Here is a 21,738-nt window from a genome sequence, read left to right on the forward strand (position 1 = left end):
ATCCTGAAAACTTTGAAAACCTTATAGTAGATAAGTACTTGACAATTTGCTAAGGACACTGTCCATTCACTTTTACATGACCTCACCAGCTTTTAGAAGGCAAAAAAAGAGTTTTTCCTTGTTTTTACAATTAATAACCTGTGCTTTAGAGAAATTAATTAAATACATGATTTTTAGCTCTAAAAATGTAAATTTGGGTAAACCAAAAATATGAATGTTAAATTGGCCCATTAATATTTTAATGCAATAGCTTTTGAAGAGTTATTATGAAATGTGATACCACGGGGCAGATTTCTCAAGGGTCAAATTTCGAAGTGGAAAATACTTCGAAATTCGACCATCAAATAGAATCCTCCGACATTCAAATTTGAAGTCGGAGGATTTTATTCATCGTACGATCGTATTCCGTATACGATTTTCCTTCAAAACCCTCTGCTCTGGCAGGTCCCCATAGGCTAACATAGCACCTCGGCAGGTTTAAGTTGGCGAAGTATTGAAGTCGAAGTTTTTTTTAAAGAGACAATACTTCGATCTTGAATGGTCGAATAGTCAAACGTTTTTTACTTCGAATCAAAGTTGAAGTAAATTAGAAGTTGTAGTATCCTATTCGATGGTCGAAGTATCCAAAAAATTACTTTGAATTTAGATTTTTTTTACTTCGAAATTCCCTCAAATTCACTTTGACCCTTGAAAAATCTGCCCCCACATGTGAAAAAGCAGCCAGATGAATGGTGTCTAAGGAGTGTGATAAATTCTGTAAAGAGCAGATGCTTACAGAATTACTTGGGAGCTTTTAACATCTTAATATTTTACTGTTGGGGTGTTCGTTATATATTATTTTGGCTCTTAGACGTGAGCCGTCTTCAGGAAGCCCTATAAGTGCAGCCTATTTTTTTGATATTATGATTTAACTATGTACCAGCACCTAGGCATTATGTGTTCTGCGTGCACCAGTCCATAACATTTATTACACACACACATATATATATATATATATATGCCTATAGACCAATGAGTGAAAAAAATTGCTGCTCGTCATAAAATTTTTCATGTTTCAAAAATTTTTTGTCATCCATTGACTTCAGGGACATTCATTTAATGGAAATTCAATATGATTTTGCAATAATTGTCTTCCCAGAAATTTTAGTAGAGTTAAGTAACATAATTGGAAGTTTCCACTGCCAAGCAGACTGATTAGCTGTCTAAAATTTCCATTTGAATAAAGTGTAGAAGCCCTTTGTTTATGACTGAGAGGTTACTGGAACCTTACTTAATTTTTGGCATTATATTGTCCAACAGTAAAGTAAAGATCAGAATGAAGGTGATGTCTATGTAAAATATTATTTTATAAGTTAAATGTGTGAAGAACTACTGAATTTTTCTCAATAAATATTACACATTACTATATCTGAATAAGATTGATCAACTATATTTCAAGGGATTCAGACATTTTTATAGTATAGTTTTAATTACTAAATTCTCTGTACATTGAAAGTAATTCATTCTACCATGAAACTATAAATGTATTTTTGTTTAGTTGTAATATTTGTGTGTAGGCAGCCATCTCAGGTCATGTGCCTGGTCATGTGCACTTCACAATAGAACTACTTTTTTCATTTAAGCTATTATTTCTCCTAATCAGTGTAGCTGAAGGAGTTGTGACTTGGGTGAGCCAGACGTGGATTTTTACTATTGAGTGCTGTTCTTATATCTACCACTAAGTAGGGTATGGGAGCATTTTTAGCAATTCAGGTGCCAGGGATCTATTAACTGGTTACCTTCTGATTGTTCTGTTGATAGGCTGCTGGGAAGGATAGGGAGGAGTGACATCACTCCAACTCACAGTGCAGCAGTATACACTGACTAAAGTTTATCAGTGCACAAGTCACATGGCTGAGGGCACCTGTGATACTAATAACTAAAAAATCTGTTTGCTCTTTTGAAAAATGAATTTTAATACAGGTTTCTGCTGGAGGAGCACTATTGACTGATATATTTTGTAAAAGGCACTGGCAGTGTTACAGAGTGATAATAGACAGGTTTTTTGGTTATTTCATCTCAGTTCTGAAACATGTATGTGGCATAAGCACCTCTAATGTACTGGCCTTTATTGAACTGGCTCCAACACTTGTAAGTTAAGTATAGATGGGACAGACCATACAGTATGGCTCAAATACGACACCATTCCTTTCAGTGAGATAAATGCACCAAATATTTTTATAAAGTCTGCTCTGTTTTTTGAATCAAGTGTTTTATATTTTTGCATGGCATCACTATGGATCATAAACTCTGTATAAATAAACAAAAAAATAAAGAATAAGAATTTTTTCAATTTACAAAAATGAAATGAATCAGAAATTTAATAATGCTAAACTTAAATAAGTTAGTAATTAAGGGGTCTTTTATCCAAAAATGTTTTTCGCATACTACAAGAAAATATGATTCTAAGCAACTTTCCAAAATATATTGACATTGGTTTAAAAGATATTTTGGTTTAAAATATATTTTCATTGATTTAAAAGATATTTGTAAATGGAATTTATAATGAAAACAGTATATGCCTTGTTATTTAAATCTGATTAGAAGACCCATAGCAGAACCCCTGTTATATTGTTAACGAGTCAGACCCAGAGAATAGCAAGCAAATAATGCTTTCAATAGCAATTACTCTTACAATTAAGTTTAAAAGCACTGGAAATGTTTAATGGATGCAGACTGGAAAGTTGCTCAGAACCGCTCTTTCATTATGCATATATCAGGATTTGGGTGAAGATCATCTAATTGAAGTGGTTCTGAAAATTAAAACTATGCTCCTTATCTATGATTGTTTTATCAATGCATCAGATTTCTAACTACAATTATAGTATATATGGGTAAATTGTATGTTTACTTCAGACCAGGTTATTTTCCAGTACTTCTCTGAGGACTCTAAATTAAATATAACGCATACTTTATAAGGTCTGTAAAGACTAGACACCACTGGCAGCATGTTGTCAGTTTAATGCTGCAGAAGTCATCTGTTCTCACGCTGCCAGAAAAAAAGGTGTTCCAAACTTTCGGATTTTGGTCTAAATCATTAGTAACTCTGCCTGGTTTTAGAAATGTATTTTTAAAAAAAGCACAAAAATTAATCCTACTGACAAAAAGATTAGATTTATTTCAAGATGAGTATCCTTTTTTTTAATGTTCTGAATGGTAATGGCAATCTTTAACTAAAATTTTCAAAACGAGATAATCTATTCATTCACTAGAGAAAAATGTTTCTTCAATCAATGAGCAGTTTCAGTAGAGTCTACTGAGAACTGTTACCCTTGTTTCCTGCTATTTTTTTATTGTAAGAACAATGAAAATGAGGCATTTTATGACAGAATATATAGTATCACACCTCTTGCCGAAAAATGTGATGTCATTTTGGCAACTTGTTAATTAAAACAAACAAGTGCTTTCACAATCTTCTATATATATGACCAGTCATATATTTTCAAGTACCAAGCAAGTTTTGTACCCCTGTAAGGTCTCCTTTCACAAAAACAAAAATCATTAACCAAAGTCGGTATTTTTGAAATGTACTATATTTTTTTAAACTTACCCTGTTTATTAGAAATGTGCTCTTGTGATACAGTAATTTCTTTTAATTTTACCTGATACGTGTTCGATCTGCAGCAGATCATCATCAGGATAAGATATATATATATATATATATATATATATATATATATATATATATATATATATATATATAATTATTGGGCTGTACACATCTTGGGCAGTAGAGCCATTAATTCCAATTTTGAGGCAGCTTCATCAGAAGAAGAGAACCCATCACAGTTAGGGTGAGAAGGGTTAAAGGAGCCAGAGAGCCCTTCACAATGCAAGTGTACAGTATTTAAAGCCTTGTTAAAACAGATCACATGTCTTAAGCTATGCGTATAGCATTGCCTTTAAAACAAAAATGAAAGGCTGTAACCCTCACTTAAGGAATTATTGGCAGATGCATACATACTATACTTCCAGAACAGCTGCACATATACAGATGAAGCCACTTGGATTTCTGTGTTAAATACGTCATGACTCGGGATTAACTGAAGAAACTGTGTTATCTAAAGTCATCTTAATTTATTTAATGAATTTAACCTTTTCATTAGCATACCAAAGAACTATTGTTCACAATGGTGAACGCTTTAATTAGATGGGATGCTGTGCTACAATTTTCTGTGTTAAATGGGATAAGTGGGATATCTGGGTCCCAACGTGGCTTCATCTGTACATCCTAATACTTTAGAGCCATATATCCAAACTTGAATTTAGACAGTTTCAGTCCCTTTAGATCTCATCTGTGCAAGATATTGGAAGATGGCTTCTGATTATTCATTGGGTGTATATGCATTCATGGGCTCTCATAAAGTTATTGAGTGATTTTATTTACCAACAGGTCAAAATGGAATGTGCATTGTAGCAAACATATTCCTAAATTGAATGTTTTAGCTTGTATAGTTTGCTTGAAAAGTCTTTTCATTAGCTGTTACCTACTCCATTCTGATGGCAATCTTTCCAAGTAAATACCACTATTGCACAAGCAATTTCACCTGCAACTGAATGGATCAAAAGGTTTTAATTTTAAATAAATAAAGATGAAATAATGGATATAATTTATAGTAGGGAACTGGGGCATCAACATCCAATACTTTCTACAGTTAACTAATTAGTTCATAAACCCTGCTGTAGCAACGAATTCCACATTTCATTTGTTCCACGCAAATATGATTCTTATATACTTAATCACATCACAGCAGCCTTGAAAACTCTTCAAAATCAGTAGGGAAAAGAAAATAACCTACATATATTGTGTTTAGCTTTTAGAGGCGTGCAACTTTTCTAACCTATGCAATTACTAACTTAAAACAGAATGGTATACAGGTTTTATTGCACATTTAGAAGCTACTTGACAGTGGGATTTCCAATATATTTTTGCCAGATAAACATCAATGTATAATAGAGCATGAAAGGTAAAGAATTAAAAGCTGTTAGATGAATTTATTTACTCTTGTTCAAAGGGTATAGTCACAAGGCCTGGATTTACACATTTATTAATGTTTTACTGACACTGTCATGGATTTTTTACTTTTACTAACTATCAAATATTAAATAAACCTTGCTTACATTCTGAAATATTTCAGAATAAAGGGCAGTTATAATATTTAGTAAAATGTACACTGATTATGTAATGGAGGATATTTTGGGCAGCTTTCTAGGACATGCTTCTGTTTATTTTATGGTCTTAACCAATCACTAAAATGGACGGATTCAGGAGCAACTTTTCATGTAAATTCACTTGCCTGCTTATAGGCTACAGCAGTTTTGAAGGAGTCCTATATGAATGGATGGAGAATGCTACCACTGAGCTGGAAACATGATTTAACGGAAAAGAAAGACCACATGATAGATAGGCCTCTGTTGCTGTAAACAAAAGCAGAAGGCAAGCATTAGAATGGAAGCTTTACAGTCCATAACATTACAGTCTATAACAGGGTATTCATGGTTTCACTTCTGTATTATATCAGATACATTTGAGGTTATGAAGTCATATCACATATCTATCCATGTAGCACAAAGATTATCATGTAAAAGAGAGCCTTCAATGCTTTCTGTATGCTGCACTTTAATTAGCAAAGGAGACAATTTGGCTTTTGGTACAAAAAGGGGACCATGTTATGTCTACCTTTGTAAATAACATCTGGATGTGTAAATTTTTTGCACTGGACTTTAACTTGTTTTAATAAAAAAAACTTTAAGTACAATGCTAATCAAGTGACTAGTTTCATTGAGTCAGGAAATATTTTTTTCCCATTGGAAGCAAATAGGTTACAGTTTCAGATTTTTGCCTTCCATTGGATAAACTGGATTAAGTTCGGTAGGATTTACTTTGAAAACATAAAAAGTGAAAAAGGATATATTAGGAGCAGTGAACAATCATATAGATGTTTTACAGTATACAGATGAAGCCACTTGGATTTGTGAGTTAAATGCGTCATGACTCAGGGGTAATTGAAGAAACTGTGTTATCTTAAGTCATCTTAACTCATTTAATGCATTTAACCTTTTCATTAGCATACCAAAGCTCCATTGTTCACAATGGTGAATGCTTTAATTAGATGGGTTGTTGTGACACAGTTTTCTGTGTTAAATGAGATAAATGGGATATCTGTGTTTAGTTATTCTGTGTCAAACAGACAAACCAAAGTGGCTGCATCTGTATGCGTACTCGCACTGTCCAGTCATTGCAGCCTACTAGCATTATCACCTCATCACCAGTAGCAACCATTTTTATAGAGTAACATAATAAGGAATGGCAGCTGACTATAATGTGCATGGGATATACGATTGATGGATGGCTACAGTCCATTGTCACTGCCTAATCCTTTTAATAAATTAAACTGCAAATTCTAATTATAACAAAATGCTGTCTACATTATAATTGTTTTACTGGAAGCCTGAAACACATTGTACTGATTCGCCATATGATAACGGTCAGATTACCAGGTGCTAAGTTATAATTATAATCCTGTGGTTAGAAATCATAATCACATGGTAGTAAAGTCATCCCTTTGATAAATATGCACTTGCAAAGTCGCTCTCCTGGGAAAGATAGTTTGGTTTAAAATCAAATTGAATTTTGTATTATTTTATATAACTTTTTAACCTTGCATGACTTTTGAAAGAAATTGGTCATAGAGTTAAAGCATACTTATGAATTGAGACAGTGTACAGTCACATGAAAAAAGACGGAATAACATGTTATGTTTAAGTGAAGTTAAACCACCAGTGGAAAAATTTAATAAATTCTGACCCCAAATGGGGTAATCTGTTATAATGTCAGGATCAATGCTCAATAATAAATTTGTCAGTTTGTAAGAATGCATTGCACTTCTTTACATTTAATGCATTGGAAATAAATGGGGTGAGGTTTAAAAATTCCAAAAGTGAGTAAGAGAGCTTTGTAAATTTTAAATCTCTCAGTATTTTTTCCAAGTCATTAACTTAAATACCACCAAGTTTCCTAAACCTGTCCCTAAATGTACCTTAATTTGTATTATTTTTTCTGTTATGAAGGCAATGGATATTTTACGGGAAAAAATTGACTGTTACTATTAAATTAACATATTGTTTACTAGTAAAAAAAAACAACAACACAGAGGTAGATAAATTTGCCAGGCCGTGATTTTCCTTTTTTTTCTGCAGTTTTACAATATTGCCTCCAATCAGCCTGACAGCCCATTAGAGCAATGTATATAAAAATACTGAAAATTTCCCAAAGTTCTACTTTTAAACAAAAACATTGATTGTAAAGTATATATTTTTGAATCAAATGGCATTCCACAAGGAGTTTTATTTTGTGTATGAGCAAGACAGCATTCTTATAATGAGACTGTGCAAACACTGCAGTCTGACATTCTATAATTTTGTTTTTTCAGATCTAGATGATCCCATTGTGACTGTGCATCAAAGTATTGGGGAAGCAAAGGAGCAATTTTACTATGAAAGAACTGTTTTCTTACGATGTATTGCTAACTCCAACCCACCAGTTCGATATAGCTGGAAACGTGGTGAAGAGATATTGCTTCAGGGATCTGATAAAGGGGTAGAAATTTATGAGCCATTCTTCACCCAGGTAGGAATTAAGGTATCAATTGTTCTTTTACCTATTGTGTTTGTTAAGTATTCATTTATGTGTTCTTACTCTAATCTTCACACAGAGTGGAAGTCAGTAGTTGATGGAAGCCTATGTTTGCTGCAATAGTTGATGAAAACCATTTGCAGTATTGAAGTATAAACAGATTCAAAGGCCAGTGGAGAAACTAAAAGCCATGTGTTCCATTACATGATAACAGTCTGCAGGTTTACAGAAAAAAAACATGTTTTTCTTTAATATTATTATTAAAAACAGCAATTTGCTTGTGTTTTTGTAATGACTGAAGAACAAATAATTTGATTATATTATTACCGCAACATTGATACTGTATTATTGTTTGGTTGCCAATTAAATTAGCAGAATAAACAAATATGATACAAAACAACATTATTTACATCCTTGATTGCCTGGATACACAGCTGATTGGTGCGAGAAACCTCCCCTTATTTATGACCTGAGCAATTAGAAATCTTTTTCATTACGTAAACCCAATTTATCTCCGTTTTTATTAAAACAAAGTCAACCAAACTCCCATCCACAAATTTAACTCATGTATCAATAATTCTTCTTGAAAAAGTCAGAGGGAAAAACACTGTGACAAAATCGAGCATCAAATCAAATAGTACAATTAATGCTCCTAAAACTCAGCTTTAAAAACTTGACCAGATAAATTCAAGGTTTAATAAATGGGCCCCTAAGAGATGAGTTCTGTAGGGTCAGTAGAAACTTGAATACAAATTAGAATACAAAGATTTTTATTACTTTTCTTTGTATGTATTTTAATATCACCAAAGCAACAATCAACAAGTAAACAGTGTGATTTTGTGCTCATGTTACCTATAGTATTTCAAGACTTTCACTACTTTTATATCATTTTTAGTTAGCCAGTATTTGTCTGCTAGCTAAATACATTAGACATACTGCTGACAGATGTTAGGGAGCAAATGCTAGTAGCCACATGGTATTAAAAAACTTGCCAAGTAAAGGCTACAGAATGTTCACTAGCAACTTTATTTATTTATATTCTGAGTTTATGAAAACATTTTTTTAGTGTCATCGAAAACAATGTGATTCTCACTGGCATGTTACTTTTTTACATGGAAAAACACCAATGCTACTATTCGGTTTGAGGATTTTAATGAAAAAGCTTACATTTCAGAACAGTTGCATGAAAAGTCGAAAAAGTTTTTGTCACTTTTTTTCCCAAGCCCGTGTTTTTTTTCTAGACTTTGAAAATTAGTAAATGGGCCTTCCAATCCAAAAAAAAAACATTTTTTCTCACAATCTTTTTTGGGTATTTCAGACTGCATTTTGTTGTGTGAATTTATATTGGATATGCAGTGCATACAATACTAAAATAATATCTGTTAGTTATGAGCAAAATGGGCCTATTTTACTTCGCCAAAAATTTCCACTAACTGGGTGTCAGGTATTGCTGGGAGTCGAGCCTGGGACCTTTGGGTTTCTGGCTCGATACCCTAACCATTTGGCCAGGTGAGCAGCCTGTAGGGTTGCTCACTGTGTGTAACCTGGCCTCTGCAGTCCCAGCCCAGCTGCCGCCTGATTGGCCTCTCCAGCCCCAGCTCAGCTGCTGCCTATCTTAATCTACCAATCAGGGCTGCCTCTTCCCTATTTAAGGGCAGCTCTCAGACCACTCCTTGCCAGAGCATTGCATGGTTTTCTAGTACTGCGGCATCGCCCCTAACTAGGTTTCTAGCTCTTGCCCCTTCTCCCTTGTTAGTCTGCCTTGTCTTGTCCTGCTTACCTTTCCTATCTTGTACCTTTCTAGCCTCGACCTTGTTCCAACCCTACCTTGTACTCCTCTCTTGCTATCCAGCTTCCAGCTCTCTAGCTATCCTGCTTCCAGTATCCCTCTCTTGCTATCCTGCTCCAGTCTCCCTCTCTTGCTATCCTGCTCCAGTCTCCCTCTCTTGCTATCCTGCTCCAGTCTCCCTCTCTTGCTATCCTGCTCCAGTCTCCCTCTCTTGCTATCCTGCTCCAGTCTCCCTCTCTTGCTATCCTGCTCCAGTCTCCCTCTCTTGCTATCCTGCTCCAGTCTCCCTCTCTTGCTATCCTGCTCCAGTCTCCCTCTCTTGCTATCCTGCTCCAGTCTCCCTCTCTTGCTATCCTGCTCCAGTCTCCCTCTCTTGCTATCCTGCTCCAGTCTCCCTCTCTTGCTATCCTGCTCCAGTCTCCCTCTCTTGCTATCCTGCTCCAGTCTCCCTCTCTTGCTATCCTGCTCCAGTCTCCCTCTCTTGCTATCCTGCTCCAGTCTCCCTCTCTTGCTATCCTGCTCCAGTCTCCCTCTCTTGCTATCCTGCTCCAGTCTCCCTCTCTTGCTATCCTGCTCCAGTCTCCCTCTCTTGCTATCCTGCTCCAGTCCTGTCTTGCTATCCGCTCCTGTCTCCCTCTGCACTCTATCCCCCAGTTTGATCTACGCCCGCACCGTCCTGTCCCATCCAAGCCGTTCCACTCCTGCCAGGTCCAGTCGTTTCCTGTTGAGTCGTCGCCCTCTTCTTCCTGTCTTGTCCAGTCCTGATCGTCGTCCTATCCGTCCTGTTCCAGTCTGACTCTTCGCCCTCATCTACCTGTTCCTGTTTCCCTTCAAGTTTCCCCTTGGCACATACAGCCCCTGCCTCAAGGACTCGCCCTTTCCCTTCAGACTCTACAGCGCCCCCTACCTAATCCTTGACACTGGGGAAAGATTCATGAAATCATGTAATTGAACCAAAATTTTGCCTTGGAATTTATCAACTTTTTTTCTTCCAAATGCGGTGAAAATGGGTGGAAACATTTCTCACCTCTTTTATCTATCTCTATGTGAATCTGTTTATCTTTGTGCAGATGGACCAGTTTCAGGATCTCATTTAACATTTCATCGATTTTGTAAAGAGGCAGTTCCCTGAACAGGGTTGGACTGGGCTTGCACCCTTTCCTTGCTGCCCCCAACCACCCACTCCAGCCATAGCAAAAGAAGGTACACGCATGAGTTCTAGGGTGGCTGAAGGGGGATGCAGATATGTCAGGGGTCTAGAGGGGCTTTGTGGCAGGGGCAGGGGGACCCTGAGAAAGCAGCCCTGGTGGGCCCCGAGTCTGACCCTGGCCCTAAAGTTCTTTTCAACTATTGCTAGATACTGTAGCAATTTAAACCATTGAACTGAATTTGTCATATTTTCATTTGATGAAATTATAGGGCCTTCACTAAACTAACAGAGAAAATGTGCTTTCTTGGGACATATTAAAATTAAAATAGGAGAAAAAAGGGCAAAACATAAGAAATTGCAGCTAACTTAAAAGTGCCTGTAAGAGTTGCATTATTCATCTGCACTACTGTACTTCAGTGATTCAGAAATACCACAAACCTCTTTCTTCAAAAGACCATTCTATAATCTTGAGACATAGTGTTAACGGTTTGGTTTGTTTGTTTTTACAAAATCATTTCTGAAACCAGGAATTGCTGAATTTTGCAACACTAACTAGAAATCAGAATTAATTTTAAATTAACTTGAGCCTAATACCTTTATTACAGAATTTTTTGGGAAATGAGGAGAGCACTCAGCAAGCATATCAATGCTATGGTTTTCCTTTTATTGGCCGACTACTCGTACACCAATACAAGGAAAACCATAGCATTGATATGCTTGCTGAGTGCTCTCCTCATTTCCCAAAAAAATCTGTAACAAAGGTATTAGGCTCAAGTGCTCTCCTTGTTTCCCAAAAAATTGAGTTACATATATCAGGATACTGGTGACCTGATTGAGGAAAGTTACACTTATTTTTAATCAAGCTGGCAGTGCATTTTAGGATAACGTATTTCTTTGGTATTACCTTTGTTACAGACACTGAAGGCCACCCATGGGTGTTGTTTAATACTCTTCTGCTTCCGGTCGAGCAAGATAAGAATTTCCTTCTTTAATGCCTGAAGGCAGTGAATGTAGACTCTCAAAGCACAGAGTAGATCTGAGTAAATAATTTCCCCTTTTTCTATTAAATGTAGATTTTACTACAATTAATCTAACAGAATACCCTGGAGCTTTAACTCCCTCACACAGCAGCAGCTCATGTTTTAACATGTGAACAGGTAGGGTAAGGTCAAAAGTAAGGCTATTAACATGAAAACCACACAAACAAATATCCTGTTATGTTTTTATGTTCTTAAAATCCTTAACAGTATATTTATATAAAGTAAACATCAACAAACCACTAAATATAGAATGTATCTACTTATATTTTTATTAGCCTTGAATAAAAACACTGCTTTGTATTTTACAAACACTTGCCATACAGATGAAGCCACTTGGATTTGTGAGTTAAATGCGTCATGACTCAGGGGTAATTGAAGAAACTGTGTTATCTTAAGTCATCTTAACTCATTTAATGCATTTAACCTTTTCATTAGCATACCAAAGCTCCATTGTTCACAATGGTGAATGCTTTAATTAGATGGGTTGTTGTGACACAGTTTTCTGTGTTAAATGAGATAAATGGGATATCTGTGTTTAGTTATTCTGTGTCAAACAGACAAACCAAAGTGGCTGCATCTGTATATCATCTGCTGGCTTTAACATTTAGGGGGTTATTTATCAAGGTTGAGTTGTTTTTTCACAAAAATAGTTTTGAGTTGATTTCTTTGGCCACATTTTTCGAGTGTTTTTTAAAGACTTGAATTTATTATTCTGACCCTGGAAATAGCTTAAATCCAAAAATACACCATCTAAAACCTGTCAAGGTCATGTAGGAGTCAATGGCAGAGGTCCCTTGAGCCATTTGTAGATGTTTTTTTTAATTTTATTTATGGGGGTTTTTTCAAAAAAAAAAAAAAAAGCAGGGTTACAGAAAGAAAAAATGAGGGAGGACGGGGGGATCACAGGCAAACCAAAAATTGCCAATAATTTACATTTCTTATTAAGGAAAAGTCATACAATGATTACGAAACTAAGTTATGGACTGATACAATTTATAAGGTGCAACAAGGTGAGAAGAGATAAAAGGTGGATCTAAGAGTGCCCTCGAGTAAAAAGAGAGGGCTTACATATTGCCCATGACTTTTATGAAGTCTAACCAAGGAGACCATGTTTTCCAATATTCTGGGCTATTATTTTCCAAAATAAAGGTCAGTTCTTCAAGTCGTCTAATCTCTTCAACTTTGGCAAACCATTCGAAAAAAGTAGTTAATTGCGTTGATTTCCATTTTATTGGTATCAGGGATTTTGCTGCTTGCAAGAGATGTAAAGTTAATGCATTTGTGATCATATTATTTGACTCTTGATTAATATTTAAAATGATTAATGCTTGGTTATATTTTTGTAAAACACTCTTGGTAATTCTATTAATTGTATTTAATATCTCTTCCCAATAACGGTTAAGACAAGGGTAGAAAAGTCAAATATGGGTATAAATCCCCTCTTCTTTGTTGCACCCCCAACATTTGTTTGAAGAAATGGTGTACATTTTTTTCAATTTTGCGGGAGTTTAGTACCATCTTGTAGTGAGTTTATATATAATGCTTCAGTTGCCTTTATCTCTGGGATGAGAGCCCTGGCGATACTGAATTTCTGTTAGGGAAATCAACTTATTATCTTTGATAAAATCATTAACTCTATTGCCTCTATTATCCCAAATATCCCATCTAGTAAATGCTGCTTTCTCCAGCCTGGGAATTCAGGGTTATTTGTTAATATTTGAAGGAGAGAGGGGGAACTCGTTAGGTTATAGGCACCCTTACCAGTAATGTAAATAGAGGGGGACGGGCCCCTGGCGCGGAACGCGCAGCCGCCCCCTCCGTACACCCGGAACTGCACGGAATTCATTGCGCGCGAGCTGCCTGAGGGGGCTGAGGGGGTGCGGGCCCTGGCCCAATGGCACCCCCTGCTCCCCCGGTAGTTATGCCACTGACCCTTAGGGGCCGATTCACTAACTTCGAGTGAAGGATTCGAAGTAAAAAAACTTCGAATTTTTGTGTGCCTCGACTATCGAATTGGCGTAAATTTGCCTGAGTAGAATTATTCGAATAGATTGAGCTCAAAAACGCTGCGACTATTCACCATTCGATAGTCGAAGTACTGGATCGAGCACAAAAACGCTGCGACTAATCGCCCATTCGATAGTCGAAGTACTGTCTCTTTTAAAAATACTTTGACTGCCTACTTCGCCACCTAAAACCTACCGAATTGCTTTAAAAGCCTATGGGAAAGTCCCATAGGCTTGTTTTCCAAATTTTTGATTGAATAAAAAGGCATTCAATCGAATGAAAATCCTTCGCCAATTCGACTATTCGCCAGCGCGTAAATTCGCCCGAATTGCCTATTCGATTCTATTCCCCAGTCGAATTTCGAGGGATTTAACCCCTCGAAATTCGACCCTTGATGAATTTGCCCCTTACTATTGCCATATCTATAAAGATATGGCATATCTTTAAAGTGGCTCTTATCAGTGGGTGTTTTACAGCATCTTTAAGATAGTTATGATCTTCTACCCACAGTAGGTTCTCAATTGGTAGAGGTGAGGAGGAGTTCTGTTCTAATACAATCCAATCCTTCTTCCCCTTTTCAGAGACCCAGTTTTATATCCTGGACAGGTGGGTGGATAGATAGTATAAATAAATAAATATCAGGCAGACTTAGTCCTCCTTTTACCTTGGGAAGGACCATGAGGTTGTACTTGAGTCTTGGATTTTTCCCATTCCATATCATGATATCATAGATTTAATAGATATAATGAAAGATTGGGGTATAAGAATAGGGAAAACCTGAAAAAGATATAATAATTTTGGTAAAAAAGACAGTTTAAAGGCTTGGATTCTCCCAAACCATGATAATTTTAATGGTCCCCAGTTCTTAAGTCATTTTTTAAATGAGTTCATGAGTGGGATATAATTATCCTCATAGGATTTTCCCAAATTTGCTTGAATTTTTATACCTAGATATTTCAGGCAAGGAATGAAATGAAATTGCAAAACTTTTTTGAATGAAAAGTTCTGTCTCAGCTTGCCGTTAGCGGTTTCTGGCATGTTTATGTTTAGTATTACTGATTTTTGAGAGATTGACTTTGAAATCGCATACTTCACCAAAAACTTTTATGAGATTTAGAATGTTACGTAAAGATATAAAGGGATTGGTGACATACAGTAATAAATCATCAGCAAAAGCCACACACTTATGTTCTTTGCCTGCCACTGTAAAATCAGTTATGTTAGGGTTTCTTCTAATCTTTATATGGTATGGATAAAAGCTACTCAGTCCCTATTTATTTTAGTTTGTACAGAGTGTTAATTAAATCAACAAAATGCTCACCCTGTGAACACTGTGACCTAGGTGTAAAAACCCCAGGTACCACACTTTGGCATAGACCAACTTTATGCTGAAAACTTGAATTAGGAAAAGCACTCACCCAATGTATCGAGTTGCCCTGGTGCGTCGCCCCGAAACCATAGCAGGAGGTGTCTGTGCAAATTGTTGAGAAAATCGGCAAGCACTCTGGACTCCACTCATAAAGTAAAACAACTTTTATTTCAGCAGTTTAAAAACATCAAATCCTGACGTGTTTCATATCAAAAGATTTCTTCTAATCTTTGCCAAGAAAATTCCCTCACAAAAATAAAAAGGATTGGAGATAATTAATAGCCTGCATGATGTTCAAGGTTTTTTTGGAGTGTTTTGCCCGAAAACTCAAATAATTCAAGCTATTAGATTTGTTTCCCAAGGAAACTTGATTAGTTTTTGGGTTTCACAACTCAAACTCACAGAATCGAGTTTTTTCTTATGTAAGATACCATTCGAGTTGTGAGTTCATTTGACTTCATTCGAGGTATTAAAAGCTAACATTCAATCTTTGATAAATAACCCCCTTTATGTTGATTATGATTAAAAATCTCTTTACCATCTTTACTTTTAAATATTGATTAAAGGAAACTGTTGAAAATGACTGAACTGGTTAAATGATGTGGTAAATGCAAAAAATAACCCACTGAAAATAATTATAAATACAATACTACTGGGCTGGTGGTTTTAGCTTGAAAACTCGATCAATTCAAGTGATCCAAGTTTTTTTTTTTTTTGCTGAAATTGGATCATTTGAGTACTCGAGTTTTTCCCCCCGATTACACTGATTCAAGTTTTTTCATAAATTAGGAAACTGAGTTGCGAATTTATTCAAGGTATAAAAAAACCTCACACTATAAATGCTTGTATCTGGTCCTACAATGCTAAAGATACAACTTTGAAAGATCTACTTTCTACTTCCCAGCTAACTTTGAAAGTTTGGGACAAATTGAAATACAAAATGGAACTGATGTCACATTACCCCTTAACCATGAGCTACCTTCATAACCCAAATTTTTTTCCAGGCATAAATTATTTGTTTATTAAACGCTGGCGTAAGACAGTCCTCTATTTAGTGGGGGAACTTATTGACCCTCTAACCAAGGAGCTGAGACACAAGGCACCCCTGACTACTCTTTATCAATTTGAGTATTTACAACTTTGCCACTTTTTAAACCCCTATGTCACCACTGTAAAATCAAATCTGGGCACAAGCTTTGAGAAATTAGCCAGACAAGGTCTGCCTCAAAAAGTCTTATCTCTAAGATATATACACTTCTTACTGAATCCTTAACTATAGGTGCAGGACAACATTCTTATATGAACAAATGGAATGATATGTCCCAAAGTGAACTATCTCACACTGACTGGTCTGATATATGGAGAAACGCTAGTCAAAAAAGTTATCTGTATTAGGCAGAAAGAACATATTTACAAAATATTAATGTTTTGGTATTATACCCCGGGTAGACTGCATACACTTTTCCCAGAAATCTCACCCCATTGTTGGAGAAATTGTGAAGAACGAGGTATACTTTTACATATTTTTTGGGAATGTCCAATCATCCAGCCATTGTGGCAAGCAGTTAATGAGATACTAAATCAGGTACTGATAACACATGTATCGAGTTCTATCCCTACCTTTTTAATTGGAAAGCCATTTGCTACAATCTCAAAATCTATTCAAAAGTTGGCTAAATCTTATCAGCAGTGCGAATAGCAATATCGGCCAACTGGAAATCCTTGCATTGCCCAACGATTCAAGAAATAATTAAAAGGGTAAATGCTAATAGCATTTTTGAAGAAAACACTGAGTAGAATCATAAGGCAGCTATTATTTTTATTGAAGAATAACCATGCGATAGAATTTATGCATACATTTACCTAATATTTTGTAATTCGATTGTCTTCTGATGCTGGACTACAAACAAGAACATGCTTTGTACAACATGCAATATAACTGATTTAACTCTGTATAGAATGTTTAATTAAAAGTACTTTTTTACTGTCTCTATGAGCAATAATCGCTTATGTTGGGGGGGGGGGTTTGTGTGTGTTTTTTATTTTTGTTTCCTTCTCTTCCTTTCTCAGTTCATACTGTTTTGTGTGAATATATTTCTGAAAAATTGCTTAATAAAAATATGTTACAAAAAACCTTTGATAAATAACCCCCTGAGTATAGGAGGTTTGTTGTACTGTGCAGCATACTGTACCTAGGTACCCTGAGAAATTTATATAGGCATACATTGCCCATATTATAATACTGCGCAGTATTATCACTTCTTTTAAAGAAATATATACTGTAGGTGTATGCTGCCTCCCTCCCAATCCTGTAGTTACTAATGCAGCTTCTTAGGAAATGTTTGTGGGGGGGGGGGGGTCAGAGCAAAGTCCCAATGGTTCACAACAACACTGTTTTCATTTGCCCTCCAGCTAGTTGGGATTTTGCCTCAGCACCAAGCCTGATGTCACTCCTAACACTTTGTTAAAGGTCTTTCAATGATCCATACAGGTCAGTAGCTAGGAGCTGGGAAATACATTATTTTACAGACATAGTGACATATTCCTTTTAGAATATAAAATGTCACTATCACTTTTAGGGGTGAAATCAGAAATTAAAAAAAATAATTCTTTTCACCTCTCAAACTCTTAGGGCAATGGATCACAAGGTTGTTTTCTGCTGTCTGTGCTGTTTCCAGCTTGTTGTGCAAGTAGCAAAATCTCTGGGAATGCTGCTATGTTTCTGAATGATAATTGTTGAACACATGCACTAGTGCAATAATCCCAAGCATTTTTCCTGCTGAGCTGAAAAGCACAGTTGTGGTAACATTGTGAAAATTGTCCCTTGTGCCATTGCCCTTTATAAGTGGATTGATGTAAGAGGATTACGATGACTGAAAAACAGCAGCAATAAAATATAATTACGTAAATGTTACTGTGACATATGGAGCATAAAGATAACTTATTTAGAAGATAAAATAGGACCTTGAATACTTCTCACATGAATTTGATGCTATGGGACAATAAGGTTCATTTAGCCATACAAAGATGTGAAGGGTATTCCTTTATGTCAAGTGTAATTCTTGGATGTGAGAAGATCTCCTCTCCCCTTTTAGCTTCTTTGTATATTGTTGAATTAGTTATCTATATATAAAGGTAACACGCTATAAAAAAGAAAAACGAATGATAATAGGATACAATAAACTAATAGTCATGATTTATCAAAGAGAAAAAAATGTGAAAAGTCACCATAAAATGCTCTGCAAGTAAAAGATACCGAGTTTTATGGAAGTCAATGGAAATTGTCTCTAACAACTCCATTTCCCAGTTCATTAAAACATTCCAAATTTTCAGTGAAGAATGTGATTTCTTTACTTTAAAAAATGTTCAAAAAAGTTTTTCATTCAGAATGCCGAACTGTAAAATACTCAACAATGATAATAATAATAATACGTAATACAAATATGATATATATGATTTAAAAAATTAGCTGTGAAAGCCGTCTTATTGAGCATTCGCTACAGTTTTTATACAACAGACCACACTCCAGCTTAGCTAATCTTTTCTTATAGTATAGTACAGCTTTCATAGTAAATCCATGGGTACTGTTGTAATATTATTTCTTATTGGTGCAGAGGTAGGGTTAAAACATCTGCTCATGTTTTTATGTTATGTTTATTTTTTTTATTTTTTTTCCTTTTCTGTTTTTTTTTAATTCTTTGCTTTTTCTTAATTCCACCATGTGGTCAGAAGACACTATGGGGCAAATTCACTAAGCGCCGAAGCGCCGAACGCTAGCGTTAATTCGCTAGCGTTTGGCATTTTCGTTACTGCGCAAATTCACTAACGAACGCTGGCATAGTTTCGCTAGTGTTACTTCGCACCCTTACGCCAGGCGAATTTTCGCTAGCGATGTAACTACGCAAATTCACTAACTTGCGCAGTGTACTGAACGCTACCTTTTACGCTAGACTAGAAGCGCAATAGAGTAGATAGGGATTGTTTGAAAAAAAGTCAAAATTTTTTCTAAGTCCCAAAAAACGCTGGCGTGTTTTCTACATTATGGGTGATAGGCTGAAAAAGATCGAAATTTTTTTTGGGGCTCCCCTCCTTCCCCCCTACATTTCCTGACTCATGGCAACTTACCTAGACAGTGGGCACATGTGTAGGGCAAAATAAAAATTTTATTTGCTGATTTAAAGGTTTTCTAGGCATTTGTAGTGCTGATACGTATTCCTCCATTGAAATTTGAATTTCGCGCCGTATGCAAATTAGCCGTAACTTCGCTTTACATAGCGAATCAACGCTAGCGCAACTTCGCAACCTTACGCTACCCCTGAGCGCAACTTCGGATTTTAGTAAATTTGCGGAACGCTGGCAAAACTACGCCTGGCGAAGTGCGGCGAAGTTGCGCCTGTCGCAACTTTGCATCTTAGTGAATTTGCCCCTATGTTATATGCTTTGCTAGCTCAAAAGACATGCACAAAGACTCTTGCAAACATTTGCGACCATGTTTGCATCCTTTTTGACTGATTACAGACCTCAACGACTTCATCTCAAAGTTTGAGACCAAATGGCTTTTACAGACATCCGCAGTATATGTAATACAATTTTGCAATTGCAAAATATTTAACGAGATTCCAGAGCAGGTGTTAACACTAAACCTTTGCTTAGCGATAATGCACTATGTAATATTTGTCAGCCAATGATTTAACATTGCTAACAGTGCTAAACATTCACAAAGACACCATGTTAAAGAATGCTTGAGACTTTTAATTACCCTTTGATGTTTCTACTGTAAGACCTTTCATGGTCACTTGTTACGATAAAATTATCTTTTGTCCTCTAAACTGTGTATTCAGCCCTTATTGGCCACTACTGTGTATGCATGTTTAGTTATTAAAATGGATACAACTTTAAATAAAGAGTTAAAAAAACCCAACTGTTGTTTCTACTGCTGTCCACATGAGACTATAAAATAGGGATGCACCGAATCCAGGATTCGGCCAGGATTTAGCCATTTTCAGCAGGATTCGACCAAATCCTTGTGCCCTGCTGAACCGAATCCAAATCCTTTAAATCATGTGACTTTTCAATACAAAACAAGCAAGTAAAAATTTTTTTTAAAAAAATCTCTATTTTTCCCTCCCCCTCACCTATTTGCATATGGCTGTCAAAGAAAGACCTTATAGAGCAACTCACAGAGCTAGATCATGCACAATTTATTACACCCAGGTTTTCTTTGCACATGTTGCTGTTTGGTGATCAGCAGCAGAGACATGGAAAGCAAAAGTGATAAATACAAACTTCATGAATTCCAAACCTTCTGTACAGCTCTACTTTAGGAGGTCAAGTATGGAGAAGTAGGACTGTCTTCAGGAACATACAGTATATATGTTGTGTTTTGAGAACGGGTATGGGGGTCTGTACAGGAGCACCCATACAGTGAGTTGAGTTGAACAGCTCTTAGCCGTTGAAAAAAAAAGATTGTTAAAAGGTATAAGCAACTGAATGGGAGAAATGAAAGAAATTACTTTTTACCATTTTTAACAATTTACTTGAAGCAGAACACAAAATAATGAAAGAGAAATCCTGTATTACTTTGGAGAATGTACTCATGTTTTTCTTATTTAGCTCTTTTATTACTGTCATTTGGGTTTGTCATCTTGGATTCAGTTCTTATATGCTGAAATAAAATGTGTTATTTTGCAATGTAAAAACTCTTGACAAAAGTAGTAAATAACAATCATCTGGGACCTTGCAAGAGTAAGGTACTGTATCATGCCTATAAACAGCTTGTGAATAGCCTGCATTATGTAAACTCGGGCAACATGATACTGTATGCAGCCATGAAAAGCTAAAAATAAAGAATCTTATCCATTTATCATACATTTTATCAAAAAGGAACAATTTGTGTTTATAAATTATTTTGCAATACCAAATTTACTTTACAAAATTATAAATTAAGTTTATTGATAATTCCAGATAGGAAAGAAGAACAATTATTTTTTTTGCACAAAGATTTCTATCATAAATAAATGGACCTGGTGGCAAAATGTTGTCACCATCTGTGATATTAGTAATTGACTTTAAATCCTATCAATTCGGTTTCATTGGGTAAAGCTCACTGATGGCTTATGCCTATTTATTTATGCCAAATTCTAACACTTCCTTTACAAATCCTTGATAGTAGCCTGTAGAAGTGGCATGGGCAGTAAAGACAAGTGGGTCAAAGAGGCACAGCAAGATCTATAACAGATGGTATGTCAAATTTCTTTTTTAAATACTGTATATCTAGACAATAATCACTTCCACTCTTTAGAGTATCGCTAAAGATTTTCCATTAAAACATAACTGAAAATACCTGCAACAAAAAGTAAATAGTTTCAGTTACAGTACACTTTAAAATAACAGTCTTTCCTGCACATTTAAGAAATTATTTTTGCCCAAAGATACTTCCTAGTAACACTTATGTTTTTTTGCTTATGAAATAACACTATTTAGATATGTTATTTTCTGTGACCAGTTGGGAAGAAGGTCATTAGTGACTCTGTATAGCGTGAAAAGCTGATGGTGCTGTTGCAAAGAAACATTTTATTTATAGGTACTAAATAAAATATAAGAATATGTAAATGTATACAAAAGTCACTTTACTTTAATGTCAACAGAAGTTACTCTCTTAGGTACTAAATATAGATATTTTGGGATAATGTAATAAATGAAGGAATG

At 35.7% G+C, this 21,738-nt stretch overlaps 1 protein-coding gene across 2 annotated transcripts in view; it reads left to right on the forward strand.

Moving 5' to 3' along the window:
- The window catches only part of LOC108698967 (MAM domain-containing glycosylphosphatidylinositol anchor protein 2), a 345,565-nt gene that overhangs the window by 186,364 nt on the left and 137,463 nt on the right, over window positions 1-21,738 (forward strand). The window contains exon 4 of one of the 2 annotated variants that reach the window (XM_041573045.1): window positions 7,473-7,669. In XM_041573045.1, the coding sequence (XP_041428979.1) occupies window positions 7,473-7,669 (197 nt within the window). Of the gene's footprint in view, window positions 1-7,472; window positions 7,682-21,738 lie in introns of both variants that reach the window. The other variant, XM_041573044.1, reaches the window with a different exon arrangement.

Source organism: Xenopus laevis, chromosome 8L (assembly GCF_017654675.1).
Source record: "Xenopus laevis strain J_2021 chromosome 8L, Xenopus_laevis_v10.1, whole genome shotgun sequence".
NCBI lineage: Eukaryota > Metazoa > Chordata > Amphibia > Anura > Pipidae > Xenopus > Xenopus laevis.